This window comes from Lucilia sericata, unplaced genomic scaffold (genome assembly GCF_015586225.1).
Source record: "Lucilia sericata isolate MDLA Ls3-8-SP2 unplaced genomic scaffold, ASM1558622v1 Contig001258F_arrow, whole genome shotgun sequence".
In the NCBI taxonomy this organism is placed as follows: domain Eukaryota; kingdom Metazoa; phylum Arthropoda; class Insecta; order Diptera; family Calliphoridae; genus Lucilia; species Lucilia sericata.
The window spans coordinates 44593-56634 of record NW_023995211.1 but is presented as its reverse complement, the minus strand read 5'-3'; the positions used below and the strand labels follow the sequence as shown (position 1 = coordinate 56634).

The 12042-nt window shown below is 30.4% G+C and overlaps 2 protein-coding genes across 7 annotated transcripts; both read right to left on the bottom strand.

Moving 5' to 3' along the window:
• Window positions 1–1208: 1208 nt before the first annotated feature.
• On the bottom strand, window positions 1209–9331 carry LOC119610633 (chromosomal serine/threonine-protein kinase JIL-1). 6 transcript variants are annotated; one of them, XM_037965933.1, is made up of 8 exons: window positions 8274–9331; window positions 6223–7402; window positions 6071–6139; window positions 5877–6010; window positions 5680–5764; window positions 4788–5608; window positions 4276–4727; window positions 1209–4217 (listed from the first exon to the last, which is right to left on the bottom strand). In XM_037965933.1, exons 2-8 carry the CDS (start codon window positions 7223–7225, stop codon window positions 2801–2803), a joined length of 3981 nt encoding a protein of 1326 aa, XP_037821861.1. In that variant the 5' UTR covers window positions 7226–7402; window positions 8274–9331; the 3' UTR covers window positions 1209–2800. The 6 variants fall into 6 exon arrangements, with proteins under 6 accessions (XP_037821861.1, XP_037821857.1, XP_037821856.1 ...); XM_037965929.1 differs by having other exon boundaries at window positions 4276–5608; window positions 8274–8686; window positions 8984–9331; XM_037965928.1 differs by having other exon boundaries at window positions 4276–5608.
• Window positions 9332–9550: 219 nt separating this feature from the next.
• Window positions 9551–11045, bottom strand: LOC119610649 (iodotyrosine deiodinase 1). The gene is made up of 2 exons (XM_037965959.1): window positions 10747–11045; window positions 9551–10669 (listed from the first exon to the last, which is right to left on the bottom strand). Exons 1-2 carry the CDS (start codon window positions 10907–10909, stop codon window positions 9957–9959), a joined length of 876 nt encoding a protein of 291 aa, XP_037821887.1. The 5' UTR covers window positions 10910–11045; the 3' UTR covers window positions 9551–9956.
• Window positions 11046–12042: the final 997 nt, after the last annotated feature.

Genomic DNA, 12042 nt, shown 5'->3' with positions numbered 1-12042 from the left:
TTCTTCCACTACAGAGTTGAGAATAGCTCAAGTTAAATATAACCTAACAAATGTATTAACTAATTACCTATAGTTTAAGATTTGCTATAACAGTTTTATGAAAAATTAATAAAATAAAAATAAAAAGTATTTAAATAAAAGAAATTGTTACCTTAACGATTGCTTTTATATATATTACAAAACTTGTTCAGCTGAAGCTGATCTATGTATGTATGTATACAAATGTTAATAAAAGACTTGCGATTTTCTTTCTTTCTTTCTTTTTTTGTTGTAGTTTACAGTAGAAGGAGGAACGTAATGTGTTAAAAGTTTGTTTATCTTTGGATTAAGGATGTATACAAACAACATTAAGTATGAGTTTATTTATACTATAAATTTAACGTTCCCTTAAGAGGCAAGCCTATTTACAAATATGTATGTATGTATGTATGTTTGTAGGGTTTGTAAGTTATGTATTGAATATTTATTTGTTATTCAAAGATTTTGTTAAAGTTATTTTATGTTTTGTTTTGTTTTTGTTTTTCTTCTTCTTAAATTAGCTACTTATAAATGTTGGTTATTGGTTCTTAAATTCATTATATCTTAAAATTTGGTTTATTTTTATTATTATTATTATAATTATTATTTATGTATTTTTTTTGTAAATATGTATGATGTTCTTTTTTTATCATTTTGATTTTATTTAATTACAAGTGTCATTAGAATTTGTTGTTGTTGTTTTTTTTTTTTAAATTTTGCATTTGTCTTGGGAGTTAAGGCATCTTTTTCAAAGGCATCTGATCTGTATTATATATTTCAAGTATAATTAAATGATTTTATACAAATATCCAACCACTGTTATGGTTATTTAAAACAAAATTGTTAAACGGGAATCTTGCGGATATGTTTATGTACGTTTGTGCTTAAATAAATTTAATTTATTTTTACAGTGGTTCAGTTTTTATACAAAATGTAATGAATGCTGTGTGTGGGTTTTAAACTTAAAACTTCAAAGGGTTTCAATTTAAAGTTTTAACAAAGATTTATACTATTTTATTTTATATTTTTTTACAGAGCCAATGTAATGAAAATTTAAAAATAAAATGAAAATTTAACTTTTGAACTTGTTTTTTTTTTTTTGGAAACAATAACTAATTAACCAAAAGAAAAAAATTGTTTTTAGAAAAATAATTTTTTTTGTAATGCTTGGCATACACAGTACAACATTGTTTATATTTTATTATAAATTAAATATTTTTATTTTATTATTTTAGTATTTTGTTAACGAAACATTAACGATGCCAGAGATAAAGTGTGTTTTTAAATAAAAATGCACATTGTTCGTAGAAAATTACGAAACAAAATTCAAATTTATAAAATACTTAAAAGCTAAAAAACTAATACTAAAGAAAAATAATAAACAAAAAAATTGTCAAAAATAATTAATGATGCAGGTGTGTGTTTGGGAAATATTTCCTTTTCATTCTTTTTTCTTTTTTTTGGTGTAATGAGGCATTATATATGTTATAATTATGGTAAAATCAACGCTGTTTCTTTTGGATGGTAGTGAATAACTTATGGTTAATACAAATTACCCAAATCCTATATATATATTTTAAAATATAATTCTATATATAATTTAAAATACACAGGTTTGCTTAATAATTACAATTTTGTTCTAATGAAATTTTGCTAACTAAATATCAAGTTCAAGTTAAAAAAATACATTTTTCTTTTCTTTTATTTTCCATTGACAACCAAGTATTAGGATGTAATTAAAAAGTTCCAAACCGTAGTTCTTAAATAAATAAACTACATCATGTCATGTAAATTGGTAACTTAAAAAAAAACTTGTTTAATAGGATATGTTACTGAATGGGGGTTTGGTTTTAAAATAGAAAATTAAACAAATCTTTAAATAAACTTATTCAATTCAAAGTATATATTTTGAAATTTCTATAACTTAATAAAAAATAAGAAATGTGTGTTGCATTCATTCAAATTGTATTTTAAAACTTTTAAGTTTAATTGGTCCAGTGATTAAGAAAGTGGTATTCGTCTAACAATCTTTTTAAAAGCATATATTTTAAAAAATAGTACCTTTTAAAAAAGTACCATTTTCAAAGACGTAGCTTTTTTAACTAGTATTTCCTCAAAAGCACTTTATAGAAATAGTACTATTCTCAATAATTAAGTACTTTGTGCATTACAATGTAAACTTCAAAATATTTTCAAAGTGAATAGTTTATGACATCTTGCAGCACATTTTTATAATGGGTCAGAAATATTTTATTCTATAGCGATACAAAATAACAACACCCTATTTTAATAACCTGATATTTGCTTTTCAGCGTCATAGTTTTAAAAACTCTAACCGATTGGTTGCTGGCTATTTTAATTCTTCATCACAAGTATCGTATATTCTGCTCGCTTAAAATCACTGGCGCACATTTCGTCTCTACTTGGTCTTGGTTATAAAAAAAAATTATGATATTTATTGCATGTTTGGTTTTTTTAAAATATAAATTATTTCTCTTTTTTTTTTAATGCACACTTGTTAAAAGAACTTGAACATATCTACTAGTTGCCAAAACAATAATATAAAAGAAAATAAAAATAATAATAACAAATTTAATTAACAATTATGGGAAAACAAACCATCAGTTAGTTAGTTGAAAAAAATAATAATAAAAAAAACTAATTAAAAATACACATTCAGCAGAGAACCGTCAGTTGTAAGAGAAATTTAAATTGAAACTACAAACAGCCAAATGTAAGTAGGACTGTCCGGATACTTTATGAAATATATATTATACAGCAATCATTCAAAAACATAACGGGCCCTTTGGGCACGAGCTAAACGACTGGGTTGTTTACGACATGCTACTGAAACCTCCTTGGTTGTTGCTGTTACTTGTGGCATGGGCGGCGTTGTTATTTGCTGTTTTCTTGTTGAAGTTTTATTTTTATTAGATTTAATTTCCTCACTATTATCATCCAGTGTTCGATTATAGACTCTTCGATCAAAGTTGAAATATTTTAAAGACATTTGGGTACTGTGCAGTATCGTACAGAACATACGCCAACTACTCTTGGTTTTCAAAGCCAAACGTTTGCGTTCCTGTTCATCGAAACCAGAAAACTCTTCAGGCATCCATACATCGGGTACACACTCTTTATTGATAATTGCACTTCGGGTTTTACGTTGGGTTGATGATCTTGGAGGAGATCTATTTTTGTTATTGGCTAGTAAGGGTTTAGTGATTTTGTTAAGACTTGTTTCTCTGCGCATTGAACGCCGCGTTACTGGCGGTGGCGCACTTGTGACATTTTGTTTAGTTTGTCTGCTACGTGTCACACTTGTTCGGCCGATAATTTGTCTGACGTTGTCGAAAATAATAAATTTACTTACGTCTAGTAGCCAACTTGTTATGGGTGGCATATTTTCATCGAAGCCTTGGAAATCACCCAAATCCGGTAGACTTTCAGGAGGACAGCTATTTATAGCAATTAGGGGCATCTCAGCTATATGTTCATCACGTATCTCTGCCAAAGAAACTTCATCAGTTTCCATTGCTGTTAAGCTATTTTCATCAGAGGATTTGCTTTGGCCTAAACCACTTGTAACATCACCTTCTGATTGCAAACTTTGTTGTCTTAAGTCAACTACTTCGAGATCTTCAAGTATGTGCTTCTCCTCTTTCTCCTCTTCAGCTCTAGAACAGGTTTCGATAGCGACCTCTTCCTCCTGTTTCTCTTCCTTAATGTGGGATTCCGTTATATCCGTTCTTGAGTTACGAATGTCGTCTGTATTATAAAGATCACTTTCGTAACTTTCAGTTGCTATCGGTAGCAACGCCTTTTGTTTAAAGGTTACATCGAACCAAGGATGTTGTAGTATTTGATGAAGTGTTAAACGTTTTTTTACATCTTTTTCCATACAGCCTTGTAATAAATGTTTTAATTCTTCCGAGGCCTGTTGCCAACGCTCAGACTCAGTGTACATGGCCTCATTTAGAATACGTTGCTTTAGCATTTCGTAGCTTACCTGGCGATCCCCTCGGCCCTGCCGAAAGGGAGAATGACCCATATACATGGTAAACAAAGTAGCACCTAAACACCAAATATCCAAAGACTCTGTATAAGTGGCATAATCGGGGTTTTGTAGCATTTCTGGCGGAGCATAATCAATTGTAAAGCGAGGCTTATCATGCCAGCTCTTAACATTGCCATGATAACTAAAAGCATAAAATAATTGAAATATAAAAGTAACTTAGAATATTATGAAGCTTTTACCATGCTGCTCCAAAATCAACCAGTTTTATCATATCGTCTACGGTAAGTATAATGTTTTCTGGTTTAACATCTCCATGTATGAATTTCTTCTCATGAATATGGTGTACAGCTTGCACCAATTTATTAAATATGTCACTGCACAACAGCTCATCAATTCCACATTCGGATTGCATTATTTGATCAGAAAGTTCACAACCTTCTACGAATTCCTGAATAATCCAAATGTCTGAATCTTTGCGATAAACAGCATAGAATTGTGCAATTGAGGGGTGTTCATCTTGAGCGCAAGCAATTAGCGCATCAACTTCAGCCGGGCGATAATTAGTTTCGGGTATAACTTTGATAGCAAAAATTCTGTCATCCATTTCATCCACGCCCAAATAACAATTACCAAATGCACCATTACCGCATAATTGTTTCAGTTGTATATTATCAGGAGCAGGAGTTGGTGACTGTGTTAAAAAGAGCTGTAAATAACCATTTGTTTGCATAATAGTTTTAATAAAACTTACCAAAATTGGTTCACTACAATATTCCTCATAGAACTCGGGAATTCCTTCTCTTTCCAAAAGCTTTTTACGATGTTGTGGTGCCACATAAGAATAACCACGAAATAGTCTATGAGTATTTACAGGCACTGGAGCCGGCGAATCTATAACTGGCTGTTTAGTGAATTCTTCACTAAAGTTTTGAGTATCGTCTTCGCTGTCCAATGTCGGCTTAAATGGTGCTTTTCGGCGTTTACTTTTCAACTCATTCCAATTAATGCCGCGGAAAAACGGATGATTTTTGATTTCTGCTGCATTGCGGCTGTTGCCACCTAAACGTTTTTTCGGATCTTTATGCAACATTTTCAATATAAAATCTTTAACGTTTTCCCCTAGTGTGGGAGGCAGAACAGGATCTACTTTTTGTATACGACGCGATATGTCGCTCTGAGAATTCTGCTGCTCCACAACAGTAAATGGCGAAGCACCCGTTAAAAGTTCATATGTTAGTACACCCACCGACCACCAGTCTACCGCTAAATCATGACCATTTGGCCCAGCTCTAATAATCTCGGGGGCCATATACTCAAGAGTACCACAAAAACTATGGGCTCGATGATCCGAGTCAGGTGCAAAGATTTTCGAAAGACCAAAATCGGCCAGAACAATATGGCCTTGACCATCCAGTAGTATATTTTCTAATTTTATATCGCGATAGATAATGCCAAGTTTATGTAAATGTTCAAGTGCTAACACGACCTCTGCGATATAAACACGAACAGTGGATTCAGAAAAATGCTCTGCTTTATATAGATGTGTAAAGAGCTCACCACCACTAACATAATCTGTAAGTTGAGTTATTTCATTAGTTTACAAGTTTATTGGGAATTGTGAATGAAAAGTAGAGTTCACTTACCTAAAACTAAATATAGCTTTGAATCCGTTTGAAATGCATAATGTAATCCAACAAGAAATGGACTTTGCTGTATAGCCTCAAGTACCTAGGAAACAAAAGATTGTAAAAATTAATCTCGGTTTTTAGGTGTTTCAATCTATCTAGATTTAATTCCAAGCTAGATTTTTAGCGCTATTTGTTTTATAACCTTAACTCACCTGTCTTTCTGTGGTTGTATGTTCGGCAGTCTTTTTCTTTTGAACTACGGTGTCTTTTTTCAAAACTTTCATAGCATATAATTGGTCATTATCATCACCACCATTCTTACGTACAAGAAAAACTTTACCATAAGCTGTAAATTTATGCCATTATGTAAAAAAATTTTCTCATCATTTACTTGCTGGTTACTTACCTCCTGTGCCCAAAACTCGTATAAGTTCGAAATGCGATAAGTTAACTTTTTCGTCATCACCCACAATGCCTAGTTGTTAATTAATTAAAATTTAAAGAAAAATAATTGCAAAATTTCCCAGAAAACTTAATTATTTTTTGTAATACACTTACAACTTGTATGAACTTGTGTGACATCTTCTATTTCACGCTGTAAACGTTCGAGATCGGCATTGGGATTACTATTTGACTCATTATCAGTAGTTGTGTCCTTTTGTTTAACTTCCTTATTGCTGCTAGTAGTATGGTTGTTGTTATTATTGTTATATGTTTGTAACTTTGAGCTGGATGCCTGTTGTTCGTGGAAATTTTGTATAGAATGATTGCTATTGCTGCTGCTACCACTGACTACATATGTCGGTACACATTTTATGGAGCTACTGGCTCTACCGTTTTTAATTTTTGCCTTTGTTTTGCTAACTAAAGAAGTAGCTGCCTTAGCTTCCTCTTCGCTATCGCTGTCAGGAACTTCAACAATTTCATTCATATCAACTGTGGTTGTATTCTTTACTAAATCATTTGCATGATGATTCTTTTCCATAGATATTCCATAGTTATTATTGTTGTTATTATTATGGGAGTAGTCATTGTAATTTGTAGCATTTAGACACAATTTGGGATTTATACCAGCAACATTCTTTAGTTTTGCTTCTTTGTTTATGTTGCTTGTTGTATTATTGTTATTGTTGCTTTTAATAGGATTACTTTTTTTCGAGCAAAGATTCTGTGTGTGATATGTTGTTGTCGTCGCCGTTTTATTAACTGTACCATTGCTGTTAACTTCAGGAACGTTACGACCCTTTTTAGTCATACCAAGACCACCATATGACGCTGTTGATGAGGATGTATTTTTCTTTTTGTTGCCAGTCATATTTGAATGCGTCACTTGAGATTTATACTTTTTATCACTGCCATATAAAGCTTCATTGGACAATTGTCTTGGACGTTTTCCTGTGCCTCCGCTATTCGCATTATAGTTATAACAATCTTCTGGTACATCTTCATAATAACCACTTTCGTGTTCCATTTGGCGGCGGGTGGACATTTTTCCGTAAGTTCCGCCGCCAACGTTACTGGCTAAAGCAGAATTTTTATTTTTGTTTTGATACCGATTCATTGCATTCAGCAAATTAGACACTTAGTAAAGTTAGAATTTGCGTTTTCTTCCAATTACCCTCTTAGAACAAGGTAAGTCAAAATATTTGTTTTAAAAGTAAAGAATTTTAACGTAATTTTCTACGTTTTTAAATTGGAAATTGTTTGATACTTGGTGACCAAGTTGTGGAGAATGAATCTGGAATTATTTAAAATGTTTTACAAAGATGATAAAAGTTGTTGGGAAGAAACTAAATAAAATAAAAATATAATTTTGTAAACAAAATAATATTCATGTGGATTTTAAAGAAATAAGTTTTAGAATATCAAGAGAAAAGGATGGAATTACGTCTGTTTGTGAAACCATGGCTTTGGAAGAAAACGCGTTTTGTAATATTGTCAATAGGAAAATCGCCTACAGTGTCATATTCACCACCTGTTTACTGCATCCCATCGTAGATAACATCACTACATTCTAATACTGCGATGAGGTTATGCTACATTTTTATAGATTCCTTTGTGACCCTCCCCCCACATATTTTCTAATCAGCATGTGAAAACTATCCTCATAATACCCCCCACAAACTACTACACTGAACCTTTGGACTCATTTAGAAGAAACAGCAGAACATCACGGTCATAACTTCCAAAGCCGAATTACATGTACATAGTATATACTGGTTTAACCTCCCCGCCAAAATCTGACATTACTAATATGTATTTAAGGGAAAATTCTCAATCTTTATTAATTTTTGCTTTACACTGAATCAGCCAATAACTCATTCTTTCAACTAATAAATGAAATTTATAATAATGATACGAAAGTTGAAAAAGTGAAAGTTTTTATATACACATCTTTTAGTTCTCGTAAGTATAAGCAAAATAAACATGAAACGATGATGTTGTACTTTAAAGAAATAAGCATTTCCAAAAAAAAATCATAAAAAAGTTGTAACCAAGTGTGGAATTAATATAATAAAGGCACGTACACACATATACATGGAAAATTTGTTCTAAATAAAAACAAAGAACTTGAGGGAGTTTTACCAGCAATAATTTTCAAAACTTACCTTTTTGTTAAAAGGATTTATTTTAGGATCTGTTAACTATATGTATATTTTCTTGGTGTTCAGTTCACCAACACCAGAAAACATTTGCAATGAAATTTTTTTATCTTATTTATATACACCACACCACATAAAGATTAGTATAGTAGGTATACAAAATGGACTGACAGACTGGCTACAAGGTGAAACCCGCATACATATGTCAGTCAGTCACAAGAGAGTGTTTTCACAAATAAAAAAGATGTTAAACAATTTACAAAAATATTGTTGTTTTGATTATATGTAATTCACTTATTTTTGGTAATTTTTAAATTATTTTTGATAGTTTTTGTGTTTCCTTTCTGATAATATAACACGCGTTTTCATTTTGTTCATAATATTTTCCGATTCCCCCTGCTGTTGCTGCTGCTGCTGATCTGTTGTCGTGTCAAATAAACAGCTCACACATAAACACACGCACACACATACTTCTACTCATTCAATAACTCACACACAAATGCAATATTTATTTGACTTTTCGAAAGTTTGCTTTGGTAATCATATTCGTATGTAATGACAGCTAGAGCTACATTTAATAATGCAATGCACTACAAAGAATTATTTTCTTTCCTTTATTTTTTCTCTATATACACTATATTACTGCATTCGTAGTATTTTGTGGGTTAATAAGATGAGTTAAATTGAATACTGACTAAATATATAGTGGTGTTTACCATGGATTTATTTTTGTATTTTTATTTCTATTCTGCTGCGTCCAATAATAAAATTTCTATTTATTCAAGTTCCTTTCATATATACATTTTCACAATTTAAAAAAAAGAACACATTGTTAACAAATAATAGTAATTGCTTTTGCAGGAATTTCATTCTTACAATAATTCAAATTGTGCTTTTTTCCATTGAATAGCTGTTATTATTACCACTAATTTATATTGTTTGTTGTTTTTTTCTATTAAATAATAGTATTTTAAATAGTTTTGTAATATTTTCACTCAATTTAAAGACGACGGCCACGAATTATTATACTTCCCGACTGCGTAGATATTTTTAAAATGCCAAAATGGACGATTATTAGTTGACTTGGTTGCCAGATTTATGAAATTAAAATCGTCGAAACTTCATAAATAAAACCTTTGAGAAGATTCTAAAAAATCACAAACATATTTGTATTTTATTTAATTTTAAACATTCATGTGAAGTGGGTACATATTTCATTCAATTGCAAAATTACATAAATTTTTTATAAAAAATAATCAGCTATTATTTCGTAAACTATTTTAGCGGTTTTGTTTTTAAATTTAACCATATGTGTTAATTTGTAAGTATGGCAGCATTATAGTTTCGAATGACTGATAAAAACATCAATGCCTGTCTATTTATAAACGGCGTTAAAAAACATTTTTTCAAGACAAATTATTGAAGAATGACAGCAGGTGCAAGTTAATTAATTTTCAGAGTTTGGGAAAATTGAATGGTGATATGAAATTTCATATGCCACAAAGTATATACCCTGTGCTTATGTTGTCATCTTACTAAATAAGTCTTGGATGTATTCATAGAGATTTATTTATTTAAATCCGCCTTGATCTACAAAAATCATAAATTTTTGTTTACATACATAATATGTATATGTATGTACATGTGTATATAATACATAATTGAGTAATAATAATAGATTTGCATCAATTAATACATTTGCATAATATCTCTTAGATCCTTCCGCTGCAAATCGGGAATCTTACAATCATCTGCCGGGTAACCGACTGGCAAAAGAACAAGTAATTTTTCATTAGCGGGACGATTCAAAAGATCTCGTAGAAAAGGACCACAATTTAAAGGTGTGGTGACAAGTGAACTTAAACCAGCTGCCTGTAGGGCACACAGTAAAATACCCGTTGCAATAGACACAGAAATTTCATTATAATAATGTTGTTTACGTTTGCCAGACTTGGTGAAACCGTAAATCTGTTTAAATATCAATATAAGATAAGGAGCATCCGTTAAATAAGGTTTGATATGATCTGTTTTCAATGGTCGTAAATCCGTTGTCCACTGACGACTCATTCGTTGCTTATAATTCAATTCCTCTTCGAATTCAATTATTTCACGTATACGTTGTTTTAATTCACTATTACTAACAACACAAAATGTCCAGGGTTCGGTGTGAGCACCACTTGGTGAAGTGCCTGCAGCTTGTATACAGGTTTTTATTACATTTATGGATGGAATGGGATGTGATTTGAATGATCGTACACTGCGTCGATTATGTACCATTTCATAAAATTGTTGAGCACCACCAGGTAGTTTTATTGTAGCACCTTCATATGGAATATGCTCATTTTCTTCCAATGCAGGAGTATATTCATCATTTTCCTCATCATCATTATTAAGTTTATTGGCTGTAATAACAAAATTAGCATAAAAGTTTAATAAATATGGATATTAAGTTATATTTTTAGATATCCTAACTACATACCTATTACAGTATTATCATCCAATGTTTTTCCAAGTGGCAAAATATTATGTAGTTTATATTTATAGAACCAGTTTAAAGCAATTATTATTATAATAGACATAAATATCCATTGGCTATATTGAAGTATTATAGATTTTTGATATAATAATAATAGTAAATCCATTAGGAATATTGTATTTTTATTACGCAAAAATATTTTGTTTCATTCAAACGATTTAAAGGGAATAATATTTTTTAAGCTTAAATTGAGGCCGCTAGTCTTACAATCAAATCTTCCAATTACACCCAACGAACATATCATTAAGAAACAAAATGATTTTTTTTATATAGAAAAAAAGTCTTTCGATAAAACTATAGCTAAATTAGATCTTTATCTTTTTTAATGTTGGTTTCAATTATATTTAATTAAAAATTTAACTTATAGTTGAGTTAATTCTAGAAACCAAAATCGTTTGATCTAGTTAGTGAGTATACTCAATAAATTGCTTGTTTTATTTGCATCCATAATTATATTTACTGGGTGTAAATATGTATGTAGGTCGTTTACTATCGCTACATATCAGTGAGTTTAAATAAAAAAAATAATGTATTAACTACGTGAACTCACAGTAAGGTCTTGATTTGAGTCTACTAAATTTGCTTATGGTACAACATTAATAAGATGTGGTACATTTTTATAATTCTTTATACCTTACGGAAAGTTTTAAGGGTACTCGGACCTGAAATCAATTTATATAAAAATTTACGTTTGCAGAGATTAAAAATATAAAATTTAATTTTTCTGAGAAAATTTGATTTTTGGGCGAAATTTCGATCTTTCGTTGAAAATTCGAATCTTCTTTGGTGAAAATTCAATCTTTCAATGAAAATCTGTTTTGAAATATACACACACACAACTTCAATTTTCCGATATTTGTTTAAGTTAATCCTCACTACTTATTAGTTTTAACAATTTTTAACATTTTTGAAAATTACTTCGAATTAAATTTCGAATTTTCGAACATAATGTTGCTGTTTCATAAGGATTATTTTTGACTACTAAATTCCAACCTATTCTATTAAAAATTTTGTTGCAAATTTTGAAATATTTGAATATTAGTTCGAACACTTGAATTCACTTAACCTTACAAATTTTCGATATTGAAACTCCAATTCATAAAAACGGCGTGTAATATGAGGAAAAATATTAAACATTTAATTCAAATTTCCTATGAACCACTCTAATACTCATTGAATTAACATTTAGGGATGGAAAAATTGTAACGTTTGCGTATTTTTGTATCAACAACCACCAGA